Genomic DNA, 23,100 nt, shown 5'->3' with positions numbered 1-23,100 from the left:
ACAGCAATCCTGTCATCACCCTCCGGACACGTGCACAATACACCCACATCTGCTCGTCTGCATCCTCATGTGTGTGCAGGTACACGCAGCACATACAACATACATGTGCACAAGACACACAGACACACATGCATTACACACACTCTCTGGACAATTCTTCACTCTCCAAAGCACATGTTTCCAGGCTTCCCTCCCTCGTGGCAACCAGATTCCAGGCTCCCAGTTCCCCAAGGGCAACCTCTAACAGCCCCAGAGGCTGAGGGCCTCACCGGGGGCCAGAGTCCCCTCCACACGCTCACCAGGCAATGAACATCAGCGTGGACTTCCCGGCCCAGCTGCAGCTCCAGCCCGGGCCTCAGCAGCTCCCTGTGATCTGTCTCACCTTCCTGGCTGTTTTCTTGCAGTTTCGTGGAGAGCCCAACCCTGGAGACCTGATTGAGATTTCCCGCATCGGCCCCTCACACTGGGCCCTCTACGTGGGCGATGGTTATGTGATCCACCTGGCACCCCCAGGTAAGGGGGGTTGAAAGTACGATTTACCAAAGATTTATTGGCTTAATGAGAACAATTCAAAGCCAAATGCCACCCTGGGAACCCTCATGGGTTCTTCCTGGGCGGGGCTTGTGCTCACTGCACATCCGTGTCCCTTGGGGGCATCTCAGTGGTCCCTCCGGTCCTGACCCAGAAGGGAAAGAGGTCCGTGGGCCCCAGGGAAGCCGGCTGCACCCGCACTGGACGCTCTCCAGCTCCGGCCCATTAGCTGGGCGCGCAGACAGATTTCCCTAAACCAGCAGCGTCTCTGGGGGCCCCGGTCTCAGGAAGGGACTGCCTCTCAGTGCTGTGTCCTGTTGCTCAGAGGATGTCACAGAACAGGGCGTCCTGAGAGGGTTTCCTGAACACCCTCCACGGAGCAGCTCTCCCAGGTCACACATCACAGAGTCTCACACAGACACACACGAGCACCTGGAACCTTGATGGACGCAGGGACAGCAGAAGCAGGATGACAGCCGGTCAGAGGAGCAGACAGGCCCCACACTGTGTATCGTCCATGAGAGAAAGGTGCTGGGATGAGACCGCGCACTGGGAGCACAGGGGCTGGTGCCCTGCAGAGCAATGGCACCCACACCTCGGACAGCAAGCGTTTGTGTTCTCGCTGGACAGAAACCGTCTCACGATCAGAGGAATCTGCTTGTCACTGACCAGGTTCTGTACGCTGTCACCTACACTGACAGAGTGGAAAACTGTCAGAATGGATGGCAAATAGTAAGCGAAACCCACCTAATGCAGACGACACTTAGGAGGCTGGGAACAGGGAGCGTGAGTGTGAGGACCGGGTCCTGCTGTGTGAGTGCAGGTGGTGTTTCCTCAAGGACGGGTGCTCAGTGCAGCCTCAGCCTCAGACTCAGCACATAAAGGAGCCTGCTGGTTACTGTGGGTTGTTGTTTTGGGGTTTTTTGTAATATATTTTTATTATTTCCAGAGAGGAAGGGAGAGGGAGAGATAGAAACATCAATGATGAGAGAGAATCATTGATCGGCTGCCTCCTGCCGCCACCTACTGGGGATCCAGCCCATAACCCGGTCATGTGCTCTTGAGGGGAATCCAACTTGGGACCCTTCAGTCCACAAATCCAGGCTCTATCCACGGAGCCAAACCAGCTAGGGCTGTGTGCTCTTTAGTTCCCTCCTCTTAGAGAGCAAAACCCGGGCAACAGGGTTTTGGACGCCACCATGTGGAAGTGCTGTGTGGACTCTCCATGTGGCCAGAGCTGCCAGAAAAGGCTGATGATGCCTCAGGGTCCAATATCGGTTGTGAAATGGAGATGAGAGAATTTACCATGACGTTCAAAAGGAGAATAAGTGAGGGAATATATGAAATTTGCACAGCAGAGTCTGAAACACAGTGGGTCTAGAACAACTTTGATCTCTTTCTGAAACACACAGAGCAAAGATGAACAAATACAATTTACTACCATTGTTTACAATGGATAAGCTAGGGACCAGCCAATAACAGGGACTTGGTCAACTAGATGATGTCCATTCATACAATGGAACACAGTGGCAGCCACTGACCATCACAACATTGATTAACATGAAAAGTATCCACAGCTCCTTAAGGAAAAGAGCAAAATCACTGAATCCTCCAATCATATTGGTGAAGGGACAGACACCAAAGCTCAATACTGTGATCCCCTGGCCTTTCCTCCCTGTCTTGCGTCCTCTCTCCCTCCCAGGCCTCCCCCTGCAGTTCCTGATACTCTTGTGTCTGATTCCAGATGAGTTCCCTGGGGCCGGCTCCTCCAGCATGTCCTCCGTGCTGAGCCCCAGAGGAAAGGTGAAAAGGGAGCTCCTGAGTGACGTGGTGGGGGGCTGCAGCTATCGGATCAACAACCACTTGGACCTGGAGTACTCGCCACTGCCCGTGAACAAGATTATCAGGTCTGCGGAGGAGATGGTCGGTAAGGAGATGGAATATGGTATTCTGAACAGGAAGCGTGAGCACTTTGTCAACGATCTGAGATATGGCAAGGCCAACAGTCGGAAGGTAAGGCTCTCTCTGGGGGGCTCCCTGTCCCTTCTGGAGGTCTGCTTGGGGTGGGGGTGACAAGGCAGAGGAAAGAATTACCCTGAATAATTCAAAAGGGAGCTCTCAGGGTTTTGTTGGCTGGGAGTCAGGATGTTTGAGCACAAATCTCGCATCTGCTTTTAATCCACTGGGGGTATTTGGACAGGGCACTTCCCCTCTAGCCTCAGTTTCCCCATGTGCAGAAGGAGGGATGTTGGAGGACCTGTGGGGCTCTGGCCACTCCTATCTGTATCGGATGGTCCTCCACCTCTATGATCCACCCTAAAGGCAGCTCCTGATGCCCTGTGTGCTGTCAGGAAAGTCTGGGCCAACCCGGGACCATGACAGGTCTCCTAAGGCCCCAGAGAGCCCTCGGGCAAGAGATGCTCAAGGTCTGTGGCCCATGTAAGAGCTCGAGGACATGTTCTGTAAGGTCTGGGCACATCTTTACCGCTCTCCTCTTCCCCTCTTATTAAAACAGAGCTAGTAAGAGGCAGCAGCAGGATTCAATGCCTAGTGCTCCGGGCTCTTTCTGCTGAACCACAGCACCTCCAGGGCTCACAGCCCCTGTGACTGGGTGATGGGCATACTGGATGGAGGAGATGAGGGGAGGAGGAGCAGGTTTGGGAGGGAAATTAAGGATTTGATGCTCAGGTGGGGTGTTGAGGTGACCAGTTAGACATCCAGGTGGACCTGTTGAGTAGCAGTTGGACGTGTGAGTCTGGAGTTCAGGCTGAGGTGGGGCTGGACATAGAAGTTTCCAGGCTGCACTTGGGAACAGTACACAGAGCACAGTGATCCCTGAGGCCATGGTTTCCCATCGTCTCCCCTCAGCTCTGCCACCACCTCCCTCTGCAGAGCTGGAGCCCAGGTTGAGTCCAGACCACAGAGCCATTCCCACTTCCACCACCAGAGCTCTGGCCCCAGTAGCCCAGGCAGGAAGCCCCCTCCCCTACCCACTCCCGTCAGGACCAAGTGGCCCCACCATGGAGGTTCACATAGGCCCTGGAGTGGGTGGGACAGAAGTCTGGGGGTGGGTCAGAAAGACATGGGGTCACATAATCGAGTTCAGCATGGCCCTGAGTAAAGTCAAGAGGGAAAGATGAACAAAGAAGTGAATTCCAGAGAAGCTTCCAGGCTAAATGACCACTGTTGGATGTTGGCATGGAATGAGGGCAAAGGGAAGCTGGCCCCCGGTCTCAGATTGGGCGGCCTGGGTGAGCGCTGCAGGTGGTTTACTGAGGTCAGACACAAACAGGAAAGTAAACTGAAAAATCTCAAATCAAACAGCCGTGGTGCGCTGGGCAGGGACACTGAGGAGCAAGGAGGAAGTAAGCAAGGGAAGGAGGGAGGGAAGGGTACCAGGAAGTGATGGCACATGACCCAGTGCAGCCACTGCCGGCTGAGTGTCCCTGGGCAAGTCCCTCTGCCTCTCTGATCCTCCATTTCCCCAGATGAGCATGTGGGTGCTGCTTCTTTCCCCTGGGCTTGGGAGGGTGGCAGTTATGGGGGAAATGTGCCCGCAGAGCCTTCTGGGGGACTGTGATCCCTGTCCCCAGGGCAGGAAGCGGGGCAACAACAGGAGGGCCTTCTCCAATGCTCAGGTGCCCTTAGGATGCTGTCACCTGCTGTCTGTCAGCTCAGCACCTTCAAGAGTCCGTGTACCAGGGCTGGGAGGGCAGAGTGTGAGGTGGTCGGTGTTGAGGCCATGCACAGCCAGGGCAAACACATGATGGAGACATGAGGGTCAGTGTGTGAGAGCAGAGAAGCTCAGACTCACCCTGACAGTGTTGTGGGGGATGGGCCTGGGCCCCAGCCTCAGGGAAGGGGGTTACATACAGGCTGTTGTGTTATCACCCTACAGACCCATACACTATACACCTGCATATGCATGTCTGCACCCCAGTGTGTGTGCATGTACATGCAACACACAACATATCCATGCTCAGTACACACACAGATAAACATGCTTTACAAACACATTGTGGACAAATCATCACTATCCCAATGAACAGCTCATTTTTCCAGGCTTCCAGTTACTCACAGGGCAACCTCTAGAAACTACATCAGGCTGAGGACCTCACAGGGGACAAGAGTCACCTCCCCGCCCCTTCCCCCCCCCCCCTCACACACACACACCAATGGGGTGAGCATCAGTAAGCAAATCCCTAGAGAGAGTTGCAGCTCCCAGCCAGAGGCTCAGCAGCTGCACTGAAATCTGCCTCACATTCCTGGCTGTTTTCTTGCAGATTCGTGAAGAGCCCAAACCTGGAGACCTGATTGAGATTCCCCGCATTGCCTACTCACACTGGGCCCTCTATGTGGGCGATGGTTATGTGATCCACCTGGCTCCCCCAGGTAAGGGGTGTTGAAAGTATAACTTCCAGAGGTTTGTTAACATGATCAGAACAATTCAATGCCAAATGCCATACTGGGAACCCTCATTGGTTTCTCCCTGAGCCGGGCTTGTGCTCACTGTACATCCCTGTCCCTTGGGGGCATCTCAGTGGTCCCTCAGGTCCTGACCCAGCAGGGAAAGAGGTCTGGGGGCCATAGGGAAGCCGGGCTGCACCCCCATTGGATGCTCTCCAGCTCCGGCCCATTAGCTGGACGCGCAGACAGATTTCCCTAAACCAGCAGCGTCTCTGAGGGTCCCGGTCTCAGGAAGGGACTGCCTCTCAGTGCTGTGTCCTGTTGCTCAGAGGATGTCACAGAACAGGGCGCCCTGAGAGGGTTTCCTGAACACCCTCCACGGAGCAGCTCTCCCAGGTCACACATCACACAGAGTCTCACACAGACGCACACGAGCACCTGGAACCTTGATGGGCCGCAGGGACAGCAGAAGCAGGATGACAGCCGGTCAGAGGAGCAGGCAGGCCCCACACTGTGTATCGTCCAGGAGAGAAAGGTGCTGGGATGAGACCGCGCACTGGGAGCACAGGGGCTGGTGCCCTGCAGAGCAATGGCCCCCACACCTCGGACAGCAAGCGTTTGTGTTCTCGCTGGACAGAAACCGTCTCACGATCAGAGGAATCTGCTTGTCACTGACCAGGTTCTGTACGCTGTCACCTACACTGACAGAGTGGAAAACTGTCAGAATGGATGGCAAATAGTAAGCGAAACCCACCTAATGCAGACGACACTTAGGAGGCTGGGAACAGGGAGCGTGAGTGTGAGGACCGGGTGCTGCTGTGTGAGTGCAGGTGGTGTTTCCTCAAGGACAGGTGCTAAGTGCAGCCTCAGCCTCGAGACTCAGCACATAAAGGGAGCCTGCTGGTTACTGTGGGTTGTTGTTTTGGGGTTTTTTTGTAATATATTTTTATTATTTCCAGAGAGGAAGGGAGAGGGAGAGATAGAAACATCAATGAGAGAGAATCATTGATCAGCTGCCTCCTGCATGCCCCCTACTGGTGATTCAGCCCATAACCCGGTCATGTGCTCTTGAGGGGAATCCAACTTGGGACCCTTCAGTCCACAAATCGAGGCTCTATCCACTGAGCCAAACAAGCTAGGACCATGGTCGGCAAACTGCGGCTGGCGAGCCACATGCGGTACTTTGGCCCCTTGAGTGTGGCTCTGCCACAAAATACCATAAAATACCACGTGCGGTCCCACACGTACAGTGCGATTGAAACTTCGTGGTCCATGCACGGAAGTCGGTATTTTGTTAAAGAGCCACACTCAGTGGGCCAAAGAGCCGCATGTGGCTTGAGAGCTGCAGTTTACCAACCACTGACAAGGGCTAGTGTGCTCTTTAGTTCCCTCCTCTTAGAGACCAAAACCCGGGCTCCAGGCTCAATGGGATTTGGACGCCACCAGCTGGAAGCGCTGTGTGGACTCTCCATGTGGCCAGAGCTGCCAGAAAAGGCTGATGATGCCTCAGGGTCCAATATCAGTTGTGAAATGGAGATGAGAGTATTTATCATGAAATTCAAAAGGAAAATAAGTGAGGGAATATATGAAAATTTCACGGCAGAGTCTGAAACACAGTGGGGACTAAAACAACTTTGATCTCTTTCTAAAATACACAGCAAAGATAAATACAATTTACTACCGTTGTTTACAATGGATAAGCTATGGACCAGCCCATAATAGGGACTTGGTCAACTAGATGATGTCCATTCATACAATGGAACACAATGGCAGCCACTGACCATCACAACATTGATTAAATGAAAAGTATTCACAGCTCGTTAAGGAAAAGAGCAAAATCACTGAATCCTCCAATCACATTGGCGAAGGAGGACCAAACAGAACCCAACCTCAATAGTGCGATCCCCTGGCCCTTCCTCCCTGCCTTGCATCCTCTCTCCCTCCCTGGCCTCCCCCTGCAGTTCCTGATACTCGTGTGTCTGGTTCCAGATGAGTACCCTGGGGCTGGCTCCTCCAGCCTCTTCTCCGTGCTGAGCCCCAGAGGGATGGTGAAGAGGGAGCTCCTGAGTGACGTGGTGGGGGGCTGCGGCTATCGGATCAACAACCACTTGGACCTGGAGTACTCGCCACTGCCCGTGAACAAGATTATCAGTTCTGCGGAGGAGATGGTTGGTAAGGAGAAGGAGTACAGTATTGTGAACGAGAACTGTGAGCACTTTGTCACCTCTCTGAGATACGGCAAGGCCCGCAGCCTGCAGGTAAGGCCTTCTTGGGGGGGGGGGTCCCTCTCCCTTCTGGGGGACTGCTTGGGGTGGGGGTGACAAAGCAGAGGCAAGAATTACCCTGAATAATTCAAAAGGGAGCTCTCAGGGTCTTGTTGGCTGGGAGTCAGGACTTCTGAGAACAAATCTCGCATCTGCTTTTAATCCACTCAGGGTCTTTGGACAAGGTACTTACTCTCTAGCCTCAGTTTCCCCATGTGCAGAAGAAGGGATGTTGGAGGACCTCTGGGGTTCTGGCCAGCTCTGTCCCTTTAGGATCCTTCACCTCTATGATCCACCCTAAAGGCAGCTCCTGAAGCCCTGTGTGCTGTCAGGAAAAGTCTGGGCCAACCCGGGACCATGACAGGTCTCCTAAGGCCCCAGAGAGCCCTCGGGCAAGGGATGCTCAAGGTCTGTGGCCCATGTAAGAGCTCAAGGACATGTTATGTAAGGTCTGGGCACATCCTTACCGCTCTCCTCTTTCCCCTCTTACCAAAGCACAGCTAGTAAGAGGCAGCAGCAGGATTCAATGCCCAGTGTCCCTGCTCTTTCTGCTGAACCACAGCACCTCCAGGGCTCACAGTCCCTGTGATTGGGTGATGGGCAGCCTGGATGGAGGAGATGAGGGGAGGAGGAGCAGGATTGGGAGGGAAATTAAGGGTCTGATGCTCAGGTGGGGTGTTGAGTTGACCAGTTAGACATCCAGGTGGACCTGTTGAGTAGCAGTTGGACGTGTGAGTCTGGATTTCAGGGCTGAGGTGGGGCTGGACATAGAAGTTTCCAGGCTGAACTTGGGAACAATACACAGAGCAAAGTGATTCCTGAGGCCATAGTTTTCCATCCTCTCCCCTCAGCTCTGCCACCACCTCCCTCTGAAAAGGTGGAGCCCAGGTAGAGCCCCCTCCACACAGCCATTCCCACTTTCACCCCATGAGCTATGGTCCCAGGAGCCCAGGCAGGAAGCTTCCTCCCCTACTCACCTCCATCAGGACCAAACGGCCCCAACCAGGAGGCTCACACAGAAGGAGCCCATCTGTCCATCCTGCCAGTTGTCAGGACACATCCGGACAAGCCCAGCACTAACAATGGGCATACCTTCCTCTTCCCAGGGAAAGGGTTGTTGGGACAAGGCCAGCATCTCTGAGAGGACAGGCCCCTGGTGAGGGCGGGAGCATGAGTGTGGCCTTCAGCCCCTTTGGTGGGAGGGACAACCTGCCCGGAGTTGATGTGGACTCTGAACCTGGGCTGCTCCCTTTCAGGCAGAAAACTTCGTGACCGATCCAAATAAGTACCTTGGAAATGCAGCTTGGACTGCTCTCACCTGTTCTGTCATGAAGAAGCCATTGCCCAACACCAGTGACAGCCTGAAGGGGCAGGAAACCCCGCATTAGAAGCCGCTGTAGAGCTGACCTCCCACAGTCCGTCCCCCTGACCCGAGCTCACGGGCAACCTGTCTCTCACTGTCCCTCTCTCACTGGCTGAAGGATGGACTGATTGTGCCAAGACTGAGAAATTCATACGTAAACCTACATACCCTCCAGGGAGGGGTTCCGCTCCTTCTGTGGCTCCTAAAGCAGAACGGAAGCACCTGGGCACCTGGTGGGGACCCAGCGTTTGCTGTCCGTGTGACCTGGAGAAAGCTCTGGACTCTCAGTTTTGTTTTTCTTTCATATTTTTTTCAGAGAGGAGGGGTGAAGGAGAGATAGAAACATCAGTGATGAGAGAGGATCATTGATCGGCTGCCTCCTGCACATCCCACACCAGGGATTGAGCTGCAACCTGGGCATATGCCCTGATGAGGAATCGAACTGTGACTCCCGGTTCATAGATCAACGCTCAACCACTGAGCCATGGGGCTTATTTTTCTTTTTCTAACTCAAAGGTCAAGTCCTCACCCATCTGTGACGACCACATGGAATTAAATCATCTTCCTGTGCCCAACTTGCCATGGCTCAAGCTGCCCCTCATTGAATACTGAAATGAGTCGCCTCCACTTTGAGGGCAGGGAAACTCCTGTGTGACAGTGTAAGGATGGATATGTGTCATTATAATGTGTCCAGATTCATAGAATGCACCACACCCAGAGCGAATCTTGGGCTAAACTTAGGTCTGTGGGTTGTTATGATGTGCCGATGTAGGTTCATCCGTTATAACAAAAATACACACTCTGGACAGGGATGCTGATAATGGGGGAGGCTCTGCATGAGTGGGTGGAGGGGCATATGGGAAATCTCTGTACCTTCCTCTCAATCTACACTAATAAAAGACAAAGATGCAAATTGGCCATTCCTTTGTGACGCCCACCAGCTAATCAGGAGTGAGTATGCAAATTAACCCAACAAAAATGGCGGGTCAATTTGCATATGCAGGCACCGAGTGGCCGGGGGCGGGACGCTTGCATCATTGCCATGGTGACGATGCAGGCATTCTGCACTGCCCTGGCTCCTCCGGACCTCCTGGCAGCGTGGGAAGGTGGAAAAGCGGCTCCAGCCCTGAACAAAGGCAGAAAGGCAGCTCTGGGCTGGAGCAAAGGTGGTGCCAGCAAGCAGGGGAAGGAAGGCCCATTCTTGCATGAATCTTCGTGCATCGGGCCTCTAGTGTCTCTATAAACCTAAAATTTCTCTAAAAATTAAATTAAGTCTTTTTAAAAAATTAACCTCCTCAGAGTATCCCTCCGCTAGCACCTAGTGTGCCTGGGCGTGGTCTCAAAAGGGGCGGGTCCCATGCTCTCCTCTTCCTCGCCTGGCCTCTGCCACCAGTGGCCCACCTGAATGGCCACTCTCCATGGTGGGAGCACAGCCGCTCACACTCTGACTGGAGACCTGGGGCGTCCCCTCCCCTGGGCTGTGCCTTCCCGGCAGGAGGAAGCTGGGGGCCCCGATCCCCTGGGTGCACAGACACCAGGCGGGGATGAAGCTCGGGCTTCAGAAGGTTGAAGAACGAGGAGAAGGACTTGTACTTGCTGCCCAGGAGGGCCCTGCTCAGATCCCCAGGTGGAATGTCCGCCTCCGTGCGGGTCCGGGAGGATCCATGCTGGCCTCGCTCCCAGGCTCCCTCTGGGTCAGAGGGCACAGCTGCTCTGTGAGCCCCATACCCAGCGGGTGAGACAGGAGAAGGCTTTCTCGCTTCTGGGTCTAAAGCTCCCCCATAGCCGTGGGAGACGGGGAATCCGGGGACTCGGGTCTAATGGGACATGTGAGCTCCGGGCTCTAATTCTAGGCAGGAAATCTCCCCTGGGACCAGACCCAGGCTCCCAGCAGCTCTGGAGGGACCCAAGGGTGGTGCCAGCTCCCCCCCTCCCCTGGGTGCCCCTGGACCAGGGGTGCGGAACCATGGAGTTTGACTCACCCACAGTCCCCTCCAAGTGAAACTGCCTCTGCCTCCAGGGTCAGGTTCAAACCATGTGACTGGCCCCATCAGTCAGAACTGATTGGCTCAGTGTGCTCACCTGACCCAACAGCAGCCAATCAGGAGGCTGAGCTAGGATGCGGTAAGCTGAGCCAATCAGATTCTCTCTCAGGAACTGGAACAGGGAACCCAGGAGCTGCAGGCACTGAGGAGAGAGGCTGCTGGGCTGATGCAGAAAGGAAAGCCGTGGAGTGAGGAGTCAGGGGGCCAGCGACGCTGGGGAGATGACGGTACTAATTATTCCAGAACCAAGAGGAGGAGAGAGTAGCAGGAGGAAAGGAGCCTCGGCCACTTGGGCTGCGTCACATTCATGGCCGAGAATCCTCAACACAATTCCAGCCGCTGAGCCCCGGCCCTGGCGGGACAATGGGTCCTGCTCTTGTCCTCACAGGTGTGTCTCCCGCCCCTCACCCGTCCTCGCCCTCCAAGAGGAAACCTGAGAAAAGCAGAGAATGGCCAGGACGCACTCAGGCGGCTGGGGAAGAGCCCCTCACTGAGCTCGGCTGCCATGGCCACACACCACCGGCTGGGGGCGCAGCACAGACATTCATTTCTCACCGTCCTGGAAGCTGACAAGCTCAAGGCGAAGGCGCTGGCAGATGCAGTTCCTGGTGGAACCTCTTCCTGTCTTTCAAATGGCCACCTTCTCTCTATGTCCTCACATGGAGGAGAGAGGGCTCTGGTCTGTCTTGTAAGGGCTCAGATCCCATCATGCCCACCCCGCACCCTCGCCACCACCTCATGACCTCCTCTGAGCCTAATGACCTCCCAGAGGCCCAGCTCCAAACACCGTCACATTGGGGGTTAGGGCTGCAACGTGAATGGCGGGGGGGACACACGCATTCAGTCCATGACAGAGCCCAACTGTGTCTTTAATAGCATTCACACTAGCCGTATTTCCCCAATTAAATCTTCCTGTGCTTTTGTAGCTCCATTAAAAGCAGCCTGAATGGCCTGGCTAGGTGGCTCAGTGGTTGAGTGTTGTTCCATGAACCACGGTGTGTCTGGTTCAATTCCCGGAGGCTGATCCCCAGTAGAAAGTGCGCAGGAGGCAGCCACTGATGTCTCTCTCCCATCGATTTTTCTCTCTATTCCCTGCCCCTTCCTCTCTTTCTAAAAAACAAACAAAACCAAAAAACATATTTTTTAAAAATTTAGTCTAAATGAGTAGAAAACAGAGTGAAATCAATAAACCCAACCCCACCCCCGCTGGCTAAGCAAGGCCTCTCCAGACTACCTGGTTGCCGCTGGGATGATTCCTTGACCTCACTGCTCTTCCCGCTCTCGTCTGCCCCGCAGGGACCCGATGAGGGCCGCGATGGCCAGGCCCACACCAAGGAGGCCTACAGCCACGCCGCCTGCCACGACCGCTTCGGTGACCTGCAGCACAAGAGACGGGCGTCACACTCCTCATCAGGGGCCTGGCCACTGACACACCCACCAAGAATCTTCACTCAGGAGAGACCTGGGTCCCCTCCAATGGAACCACAGAAGGAGGGGTGTTTGCCGGGCAACAGGCCACCAGGAGAGCGGAGAAGAGGCGGGGAGAGAACGGGTGGGGGAAGGAGCTGTGGGTGTGAGGGAGACAGCGGCCCCGTAGGTGCTGAAAGGCTCAGAGAGCCGCAGGGGAACACAGGCAGTGCCCACATGGTCTAGGTTAGGGCTGGCCACTGGGAGCCTGAAGCAAGTGCAGAGTTGGGGAAACACCCCTGTGAGCTCTCATGACCCAGGCCTGGGCCGGGATGGTTCTGGGCGGCCCAGGAGCTGAGCCCGGCCCAGGCACAGCGTGGGCGCTGGTGGAGGAGCTGCTGATCCCATGTCATGACTGGGCAGCGGCTTCTAGAGCGAGATCACCTGCTTCTGCGCTGACCGGGGAGGGTTCTGGACAAGGAAGCGGATACTCGGACAGCAGGGATGAGGCAGAGGAGACATCAGGATGGTCCCTGCCCTCACCGCTGTCCTGGGGAAGCGAGAGCACATCGATGGGCTGCCTCCTGCTCACACCCCTGTGGGGGTCAAGCCCGCAACCCAGGCGTGTGTCTCACCAGGAATTGAACTGGCGACCGCCTGGTGCACAGGATGACACCCGATGAACGGAGCCACAGGACCAGGGCGGGTGAGGACATTTCAAAGGACAGGACAGCACCCAGGTCCTTGAGAGCGACACTCCTGAGCTGCAGGCCACACGTGCCCGTCCCGGGCAGAGGGGGTTCCCAGGGGCAGCCCCTGTCAGTAAGCGCTCCGAGAGGCGCTTGGGGCCCGGCTCAGAGGTTGGCTGGACAGTCCCTTCTCCTGGCAGCCTTCCGCTTCTCCCGCAGGCATTTCAGTCCTAGCAGCACCCACTCGTTTATGGAGGGAGCCGGAGGGAGTCTCTGTAGACAGACAGTCAGGGAGCAGGAAGGAGTAAGAGGGAGACAGACAGGAGAGGCCGAGTTACCGGCTGTGGAAGGAGCTCAGAAGGGAGGCACCGGGGACCAGCTGCTCAGGGGAAGAGACCTCCCCCCAGTCCCTCGGGAGCACAGCAGACGGCCAACCACCCCTGAAACGCTGGGGTCTCCCAGATTGGCCCTCGGGGGTTCAGCACAGATGCCTGATGGGCAGCCGGACCCGCAGGCTGCCACGCCTCCCACCTCAGCTCAAAGGAAGGAGACCCCACAGCAGGGTCCCCACGGGCACCAGGGGGCAGTTCCCAGTGGGTTCCCTGCCCCTCCCCTTTCACCACAGCCCTTCTCCCCTCACAGAAGAGGAGCGTCGTCCTCACCGACCGGGATCTACAGCCTTGGCCGAGGCGTAAGGTTCCAGCGAGGATGGGGCACCCACTGCTTCCAGACAGACCGGCCGAGGGAAGAACCAGGAGACCACATCCCCCCTGGGAGGCTCCCTCCACCTCTGTTACTGTAGATGGGAATTCCCACCCCAGACACTTGCCATGGAAACGTGCTGTAATGTATTCATTTGAGTTGTGGGGAAGGGGAATCCAGCTTTTTTCCTAAAAGAAGTGAAGTCTGGCCCTAGCCGGTTTGGCCTCAGTGGATACAGTGGATAGAAGGGTGCCAGGTTCGATTCAGGTCAAGGGCACGTACCTCAGTTGCAGGCTCATCCCCGGCCCTGGTCGGGGCTCAGGTGGGAGGCAACCAATCGATGTGTCTCCCTCACATCAATGTTTCTCTCTGTGTCTCTCCCCTCCCTTCCACTCTCTAAAAATCAATGGAAAAATATCCTCGGATGAGGACTAACAACAAATAAATGTAAATAAATGAATGAAATTAGGTCGGCTTTGGTGATTGGTTGGCAGGAATGCCTGCTCTGACTATTTAAATGACATGCAGACATTTTCCATTAACTGCGTGAGCTAACTGTGCAACGCCAAGGACGTGAAGAAAATAGACACATATGTACCACCTACCAAAAATGCCATCCTCTGCACCTCTTTAGTATTTATAAACTTTATATGTTTGATGTCAGCTAAGAATGTGTGAGGGGCATGTGGTTTTTCAAATTATCTGAGACCAGGAGTCAGCAAACTATGGCATAGGGGCCCAAGCCAGCCCCCTGCCCGGCCTGATCACATGATTGAGTCGATACCCCCACCCCTGGGCACTGACCTTTAGGCCACTTCACAACCGACATTCCCTTTTGCTTAGACCACATTCCACTTGCTAAGACCATTATCCTTCCCCTCAGGACCCGCCTAGAGAATTCTCCGCCCAGAAAAACCGCCTGGAGTCCTTTAAAATTTCTGACTCCTGTGGGTGCTGGTGCCATTTTGGGGTTCAGCCCATCTCGTATCCACATGACCTAATAAATTCATAATGTAAAAGGCTAATATGCTAAGTGTCTATCCAACAGTCCAACCGGTCGCTATGACACACACTGACCACCAGGAGGCAAACGCTTAATGCAGGAGCTGCCATGACGCATACTGGCCATTTACAAAGAAATGGCACCATGGACCTGGCATCAATAAAGCAACACTCAGCTTCCCCCAAGTGGGACACAGGCCCCGCCACCACCCCGGAGCCAACACTGCCGAGACTCCATGGCACAAAATGTGGCCCACAGCCCCACCCAGCCTGGAAACGGTGGCTGTGGACACCAGGTAAGGACATCATGCAGCAACGCCTGGCTTCCTCCCCCTAGAAACAGGCCATTTAAAAAAAAAAACAACACTACGGACCTGGTACCCACAAAGCAACACTCAGCTTCTCTCAAGTGGGACACAGGCCCCACCACCACCCCGGAGCAGCAGCCCACCAAATCGCAGCCAACACTGCCAAGACCCCATGGCCCCATGGCACAAAATGCGGCCCCCAGCCCAGCCCAGAAACAGTGGCTGTGGGCGCCTGGTAATGACATCACCTAGCAATGCCCAGCTTCCTCTCCCTAGCAACTAGTGTCCTTGGAGTTTCTTCAGCCCAGGAACACAACTTGCTTTATAGTCAGGTGCCAACATTTTACACTTTAACCAAATATCTGTGAAGTGTTTTCCCATGCCTCATCTCATTTGATCCTCACAGAAGTCCTGGAGTAGGTAGGTAGGAGACTCGGTAGAATCCTATTTTCTTTTCATTAGCCAGAAAATGGAGATTTAGAAAGTTTAGAAACTTGACCTGACTGAAAAGAAGAAATGGTGGACCTTGAAAATGACTTCATGTTTTCTCACTTTGCAGAATACAGTCAAACACTGCTGCAGTTACATATTTGACCCTTTGTTCTCCCTGCGTGATCTACAGTAATAATCTGCTTCATGTTGATATTTACTGCTGTGTTGCTAACAATTACCTGAAAGAGAAGTTAGGGTGCGTCCCTGGGCTGGAAAAAGTTTAGCTACATCAGAAAGCAGGTCTAATTAAGCAAGTTTATCCTATATAATAAAAGAGTAATATGCAAATAGATCGAACCACAGAACAACCAAACAACCAATCAAAGCATAATATGCTAATGCTATGCTGAGGCTGCTCAACTGCTCACTATGTCGCGCACTGACCACCAGGGGCCAGACAGTCAACTGGTCGATCAGTCGCTATGACATGCACTGACCACCAAAGGGCAGATGCTCCAACCTGTATGTTAGCTTGCTGCTGGGGTCCGGCTGATTGATCAGGACTAAGCAAGATGGGCTGGACACACCCTGGAGCCCTCCCACAGTCCCTCCCCGGCCCAATGGTGCACCTGTGGGGTCCCTCAGCCTAGCCTGCGCCCTCTCACAATCTGGGACCCTCAGAAGATGTCGGAGAGCCAGTTTCAGCCCGATCCTACAGGCCACTTCCCTTGGGAGGGTGCCAGACACAGGGCTCATGGCTGGTGAGCACTGCTGCAACAGTGCAAGCCTTTCTTGATTGGGACTGATTGGGAATGAGCCCACAGTAGACACAGTGGAGCCGGGATGAGTGGGAGCAGCAGGTAGCAACTGCAGGCGGCGTTGGACTGTGGGTTTTGGCCCGATCCCTGCAGGTCACCCAGAGGGACCCCATCCGTGCACAAATTCATGCACCAGGCCTCTAGTCTATATATATAGAGCTCTCGCTGGCGCCAATCGCACACGTGGATTCCATCTGTCATTGTCAATCATGAATTCAGTTAACACTTGTATTACAGAGAAAGGGTGAATATCTATATTAAAACATTTCTTCTAATTAATTGCCTTTCAATGTGCATGAATTCATGCACCCGGCCTCTAGTAAATTCATAATTCTTTACCCCTTTAGGCCCGTGCATTCGTCCTTTGGCGATTCTAACACCCACCACTGTTTCCATAAAAAGCTTCTTTAGGAATGGCCTCACCCACTCCATTAGGGATGGCCCACGACTGCGTTTCTGCAACAAAGCTGCAGAAGTGGAGAGACAGAGCCCACATGGGCCAGAGCCCGAAAGGTGTACCCCCGGCCCTTCCCAGAAAACGTCTGTCTGGCTCTTCATCCTCCTGGCTCCCACTTTTCCTCCTCCCTTGGCCTGTAGTCCTTGTCGCCCCTGGTCATTTCCATCTCATTTTGCAGTTTCAGATTAATCAAAAGAATTAAATCAGATTCAGCTCAATTGTCTCCTCTTCTGTGATGCCTCCTGGATCAGGCACCTGGGTTCAAATCCCACCTCTGCACTTGGCTGTCAGGTGCTAGAGACTCAATGCCTAGTGGTGGAATGAGTTTGGGTGAGCGAGTAAAGCACCGTGAGTCCTAGTTTCCCCATCTGTAAAGTGGGGATAAAACAACCCTCCTCTGGAGCTATGGGAGGGGCCAGGGGTGACTGTCATGGCTGCGACATCACCCCCTGACCTCACTGGTCTGCACAGCGACTGGCACTTCTCCCCAATCTCATTCCTACCCCGACTGTCACTCCCTCGAGGGCAGGGATTCTGTCCCTGCTATATTGTCTTGTTTGTGCCTCTGCCTCCACCCCAGCCGCCCACACGATGCCCAGCCACTGTCAGCGGAGGGAATGGTCTGGTTCCTGGGGACAGGGACACAGGCTGAGGACCCACCTGGTCACTGCGGGAGACTCCGTAGCGCAGCTCGTTCACAAAGTGCTCACAGTTGTCGCTGGTCAGCTTGTAGAGCATCTCCTGCCCCACCTTCTCCTCCGCGCAGCGCACAATTTTGCTGGGAGGCAGCGGGGAGTACTTCCGGTCATGCTTGTTATTGACACGGTACTTGTCTTTCCCGGCCACCACGGACAGCAGCTCCTTCTTCACTATGGCCTTGTCGGTCAGGGCGGACATGAGGCTGGCTGACCCCGCTCCCGCGATTTCACCTGTGGTTCCCAAAGAGGAAAGAGGCCGATGGTCAGGGCTGAGAGCGGGCAAACAGGCAGCCCCACTGCCCTGGGCTTCATCAGTGAGGATGAGCTGGGGAAAGGCCGGCCCCCTGCCTGGCTTCAAACTCAAAAACAGGCCGACCCCCGCCTGGGTGCCCTTGGAGAAGTCACAGCTGCCTCTGGACTCTGGCTCCTCATTTCTAAAGCCGAGGATGTGGATTCTTCTAAAGGCCCCTGTGGGCTCAGATGTCCCTGAAAGATGCAGGAGGGGCAGAGGGTACAGGGCACAGACCCCAGGTGCAGCCCGAGCCAGAGCGGGGTGGGGCCCTCAGCGGCCAGGGTGACATGTTTCCAATAGTAGGAAAGGAGGCTGCTGAGCAAGCCCAGGCCTGACCTGCAAACCCAGAGCCCCACCCACCGTGTGGCCTCAGGCCAGTCCCTTCTCCTCTCAGGGGCTTCCATCACTTACAGACGGAAGGGCCTGGGTCAGGTGGTGGCCACACTCTCCCAGCTCTGAATTCTAGGATTTGCCCCTAACAGGACGCCCACCTCCTGCCTCACCCAGGCTTCTGGGAAAGCTGACAGGAGAAGGTGAGTGATGGGCCCTGGAACCCTCAGCAGTTCTTAGTTGGTTCTTAAAAGGACATTTGACCCTGGCCAATGCGGCTCAGTTGGTTGGAGCATCGTCCTGTACACAGAGAAGGGGAAAGAGAGAAACATCTCACATCAATGTTTCTCTCTCCCCACCCGCTTCTCTAAAAATCAATGGAAAAAATATCCTCAGCCCTAACCGGTTTGGCTCAGTGGATATAGCGTCGGCCTGTGGACTGAAGGGTCCCAGGTTCAATTCCAGTCAAAGGCATGTACCTTGGTTGTGGGCACATCCCAGGTAGGGGGTGTGCAGGTGGCAGCTGATCAATGCTTCTCTCTCATCGATGTTTCTAACTCTCTAGCCCTCTCCCTTCTGCTCTGTAAAGAACTAATAAAATATATTAAATATATATATATCCTCAGATGAGGATTAACAAAAAAATAAAACAGTAAGTTATTCCTCCATAAGCCTCACTTTTTAAAGCCTGCATTTGGCTTTCAAATTCACATGTGTATGCACACACATGCTGTACAGTTGCTTGTAACGGTGGCACCGTCTGCCATGAAATTCAGGCACCGATTTTATTTGGCCCGTTCCCTGCTGTTGGTGGTTCCCAGGCTTTCGGTATTTGCTTTAATGCCACGCAGCTCTGGGAGGGAAGGGAGGTTGGCCCAGCACCCGCCAGCCCCGCCCGGCTCCCCGGTGCTGTCCTGCATCCCACCCTGCACGACCGGGAGGTGGGTTCTCATTGCTCTACTGAGGGTGCAGCTGAGCTTAGGGGGCAAGTCACACGGGCAAGTCACAGGTCGGCAAGCGGAGGCCCCAGGACCCCAAACGGGTGCTGCTAAGTGGGAGGCCCACGCTCCTTCCATGCCTCTGAGCCAGCTGTACGCTGTGTCCTACTCATCTGCCCCCAGAACATGGAGCACACAAAGGGGTGCTTCCCTGGGACAGTGGGTTAGCTGGAAGTGAACCCCAGTATCACCTGGAATAAAGGCCAACAGTCCGTCTCTCCACGAACTCGCTGCTGAGGAAGAGGAGGGGCTGCAGACCTACCAGGGAACATCATGCAGCTAATGGCCAGGGAGAGCCCACCATCCAGGCACTGGGTGAGAACAGCGCACGAGTGTGCAGCCGCTAACACTCCCACCTCTGCCCTGAGCTTCAGTGGAGAACCAGCCTTACTTGGAGGAGCCAGGTGCACCACGTAGCCGTCCCCCACGTAGAGGGCCCAGTGCTGGTAGCCAGGGCGGAAAATCTCAATCAGGTCTCCAGGTTTTGGTTTGGCCTGTGACTGAAAAACCAGAGACAGGCTGAGGTTAGTCCTCACAGGGAACATTCTAGTCCTCACAGGGAACATGTTCTTCACATTTAGGTTTAGCATGTATTACCATATTCTGTAAGGAGCCCCAGCCCAGCCTGCAAGCTCCCTCTGAGCATCTCCTGCAGGAAACGGAAGAGGGCGCTCTCCTCGCTCAGATGGGAAGTCCCTCCTTTATTGGGGCTGCTGAGCTGGAATTGAGCTCTTCGGGGGACAAAGAAGAGATGGACAGGGTGTCTGGAGGGGAGGTGTGGGCAGGTGGGCAGCACGGGGGTGTGGCCGAGACATGGGTGTGCAGACATGGGCATGAGCACATTTTATGCCAGAGCATGTTGGTGTCAGTGAGTATATGACTCCCAGGAAGTCTCAAATGCCCAGTAAAGAGCCACCCACCTTGCGCCGGGTCTGAATGATTCTGAGTGATAGAGCCCTGACCTGCACAGCCAGACATGGTGCTCAACAGGGCCCACATTTCATATCCATCACTCCCTTGACTACAAGCTATCATTACCCCATTTGACAGATGAGAAGATTGAGTCTCAGGAAGGTTAGGTAACATGCAAAGATCCTTACCTAGTGAATAGAAGAGAAAGATTGAAACCTAGTCTGCATGTTACCAATGTTGTGCCCTTGACAATCTCAGAGCATCCCAGGCAGGCGGGGGCCGCTGAAGCCTGGGCTCCAGGCCAAGACCCAGCTGGGGACCCAGGGTGTGCCTGGAGCTGGTGGCAGGGCAGTGCCCTTCTGGGGTTTGCAGGAGCAGGAAGTCTGTTGCCCTCATCCCCCTGGGAATGCGAGATACGCCCTTATCACACAAGTTCTATTTTAGGATCGCTTGAGGTCAGCCAGCACCTCTCCTCCCTGACTCAGCTGAGTGTGGTCAGAGGGGCCCGATCACCATAAGCAGGGTGGGTGGCTATTGCTGGGTGAAGTGAGGGTGGCTGCCAACCGGAAGTCTGCTGGGGAGACATGGTTGAGAGAAAAGCTCTTGATTACAAGTGTCATGTGTCAACCTGAGCAAAGATGGAACAATTTGAGCATCAAAAAGACACACAGCAGATATGTGAATAATGACATCAATGTGCTCATAATGACACTTTCAAAATGCCTTAGTCACCTTTGGAGGATGCGAAAGAATCACCATATTATTACAAAAGCTGGTAAATAAAGGAAAAGATTCAAGCATTTCCTAAGTGAACTGTACTCAGACAACCAAGTTAAGAATGACAGCAAAACCCAAAGCCACAAAACAACACTTAAAGGTGGCTACACTTCTGTATGCAAAGGACTAGAAAACCCCTGGCAGGACACGTACCGAGCCACACAGAGGAGGGACTGTGTGCGGGGGGCGGGGCGGGGGGCGGGGCGCAGAGTGCAGAGGATTTTAGCCTCGGTTTCCATTTGGGTTTGCGGGAGAAGCTAACAAGGAAAATGTGCTCACATATTTGAAGCAGAGATTAAATAAAAGCCATTTGCATGGTGTCAGGATGCAGTGAGCATTCGGAAATGGGACTGTTACGCAGCCAGAAGGAAGGAGCAGCATATGGAAAGGGAAGAGAGGGATGGAAAGAAAAGCAGAGGGAACAGGTGAGCAGTTTGGAGAGGAGGGTGGACAAGAACCCTTCTTTCAGCCCCCGCCTCGGCCCCACACCGCTGGGAGCCATTCTCCTGTCCCTCCCTCCCAGCTCCTCCCAGCCATGCAGGACAGTGTGACTGAGGAGGTGGGACTGGGCAGTGGGCAGAGGCTGCCCCCCCCCATGAGCCCACCATTCCTGCCTCCTCAGGAAGGCCCTGGGGAGCCCTCCCACCCCGGGTAGCGGACCCTCCGGCCTCAGCAGGCGCCCGTGCCCCTCGGTGCCAGAGCTGCAGCCCAGCAAGGAGACCCACATCATCACCACTAACAGGATTGTGGTGTTTGAAATAAAAGCTTTCTGGGGACTTACCAGAGCCATCCTCCTGTGCAGGTGTGTCTGCGTGCTGCTGCCTCAGGCCCAACCTTCTATGATCAAGAGTTTCGTTTTCCCGCTGACCCAGCCCAGGAAGACAAACACCTGTACTTAAAGCCACGTCATGTGCTCCTCTGTGAGACATGTGTCCAGGTGACCTGCGAGGTAATGACTCAGTGAGAGGAGGGTCATGTTCTTCACATTTAGGTTTAGCATGTATTACCATATGCTACTAATAAATACATACATTTTTTAAAATGAAAATGCAAATCAAAGGTCACACAAAATCTGCTCTTTGTTCAAAGCAGGGCCCAGGTCCAGGCCAGGTAGACACATAGGCCTGGAAACCAGCCAGAGAGAAACCGAAGTCCACATGCAGAGTCAGAAGGATTCGGTGGTGGCCGCAGTCAGTGCCATGGTCGTAAGTCACCAAGTCTGAGGGCCCAGAGAAGAGGAGATAGGAACAGCCGGGTCAGGGGGTGTGGGGCGAGGAGGGATGGAGAGACAGAAGGAGGGAGGAGCTCCAAGGAGGCCTGAACACCGGGACTGACCATGACCAGAACACACCAACGATTCCAGCAACCGCTAAGCAGATGGAACCAGACAAAACGTGTCACCAGAGGCGCACGCCCCACACTGGGAACAGGGCGCCCGCTCGCTCCTCGCCCTCCCCCTTCACCCCCCCTTGGCCCCCAGTTCAGAAACACATCCCAGACCAAGTGGAAACCCAAACCCACCACTGCCTGGGTGTGGAGAGGCCCATTTTCTGGAACCAGCGTGCGACCCCATCCAAAGCCCCAAATCAGATTCTCTCACTGACACCCCCTGTGGCTGTAACATCCTGGGCAAAGGGGTGTGGAGTGGGGAGGGCCCGTCGCATCCTCATTGTGCGGCATGTGGGAGGTGTAGCCAATTTCCTGAATTTTGTGTCTATGAATGTCTTGCTCTTAGAAAATATTTCCTGCGTATAAATGTGTCCCTTAAACAACATATACATATGTAGTTTGCATTTCTTGAATGTGGTAAAATCAGAATCAAATATCTCACATTGCACAACTTGATGATGTTTGCCCAATATTAGGTTCCTTGTGGATTCGTGTTCATTCACATCATGTGGAATGTAGCACAGTTCAATCATCCTCTCCTGTCAGTGGACATTGGGGTGCTCCCAGTGGGTTGCATTACAGACAAAGTTGCCATGAGCATCCTCACACAAGCCTCCTAGTGCACCTGGAGTCTTCTCTAAGCAGAGGCTGTTAAACCTTTTTGACCAAGATCCACGGTAAGAAATACATTTTATAAGGTACCAGGATATATAGAGACTTCAGGCATATAAATGCAAGTCTTGCCAAAATCTAGACGAGATACACTCTGATAAATTCTGTTCTTTATTTTTTCTAACATACCGACTGTGACCGACTAAATAGAAGTTATCACTGACTAAAGCAGTGTTTCTCAACCTTCCTAATGCCACGACCCTTTCATACAGTTCCTCATGTTGTGGTGACCCCCAATCATAAAATTATTTTCGTTGCTACTTCATAACTGTAATTTTGCTACTGTAAACAATATGTAATTATATATGTGTTTTCCGATGGTCTTAGGTGACCCCTGTGAAAGGGTCGTTCGACCCCCAAAGGGGTCGCGACCCACAGGTTGAGAACCGCTGGACTAAAGGGTCACCAACCAGAGTTGTTGGGGTGTATGGTATTGTTAGGCAGGATAGATGGCTGCTAGGGCAGAAGGAGGGGAAGGGGGTAGGGAAAAAGGGAATTTTTCTCACCCACTGAATGAAGAAGTCAGCAATCTTGGGACTTGCCAAGATAAAATTGCTAGGTGTTCTCATAAATTTGGGGGAAAGCCACAACAATGTAAAAGGGGGAC

General features: G+C 54.1%; 2 protein-coding genes across 3 annotated transcripts in view; one reads left to right on the top strand and one right to left on the bottom strand.

Moving 5' to 3' along the window:
• LOC102440971 (HRAS-like suppressor 3) overlaps window positions 1–21,577 on the bottom strand; it is a 45,647-nt gene extending 24,070 nt beyond the window's left edge. The window contains exons 1-6 of one of the 2 annotated variants that reach the window (XM_023746592.1): window positions 21,464–21,577; window positions 21,214–21,374; window positions 19,135–19,243; window positions 17,086–17,354; window positions 11,845–11,987; window positions 11,459–11,720 (exon numbers count right to left, since the gene is read on the bottom strand). In XM_023746592.1, the coding sequence (XP_023602360.1) occupies window positions 11,874–11,987; window positions 17,086–17,354; window positions 19,135–19,243; window positions 21,214–21,222 (501 nt within the window). In that variant the 5' untranslated portion in view covers window positions 21,223–21,374; window positions 21,464–21,577 and the 3' untranslated portion in view covers window positions 11,459–11,720; window positions 11,845–11,873. Of the gene's footprint in view, window positions 1–11,458; window positions 11,721–11,844; window positions 11,988–17,085; window positions 17,355–19,134; window positions 19,244–21,213; window positions 21,375–21,463 lie in introns of those variants that run through there. The other variant, XM_023746593.1, reaches the window with a different exon arrangement.
• LOC102441279 lies at window positions 306–8,884 on the top strand. Its single transcript, XM_014447727.2, has 5 exons — window positions 306–513; window positions 2,276–2,544; window positions 4,815–4,923; window positions 6,928–7,196; window positions 8,459–8,884. The coding sequence occupies exons 1-5, from the start codon at window positions 306–308 to the stop codon at window positions 8,588–8,590; spliced, it is 987 nt and encodes a 328-aa protein (XP_014303213.1). The 3' UTR covers window positions 8,591–8,884.
• Window positions 21,578–23,100: the final 1,523 nt, after the last annotated feature.

The sequence above is a fragment of the Myotis lucifugus genome, unplaced genomic scaffold, assembly GCF_000147115.1.
Source record: "Myotis lucifugus unplaced genomic scaffold, Myoluc2.0 scaffold_703, whole genome shotgun sequence".
Taxonomy (NCBI): domain Eukaryota; kingdom Metazoa; phylum Chordata; class Mammalia; order Chiroptera; family Vespertilionidae; genus Myotis; species Myotis lucifugus.
This window is presented reverse-complemented; position numbering and strand designations above follow the sequence as displayed.

Coding starts and splice junctions, on each gene's coding strand:
- LOC102441279 (XM_014447727.2), top strand. CDS start 306: ATGAACATCAGCGTGGACTTCCCGGCCCAGCTGCAGCTCCAGCCCGGG. Junction 514..2,275: donor GATCCACCTGGCACCCCCAG/GTAAGGGGGGTT, acceptor GTCTGATTCCAG/ATGAGTTCCCTGGGGCCGGC. Junction 2,545..4,814: donor GCAAGGCCAACAGTCGGAAG/GTAAGGCTCTCT, acceptor GTTTTCTTGCAG/ATTCGTGAAGAGCCCAAACC.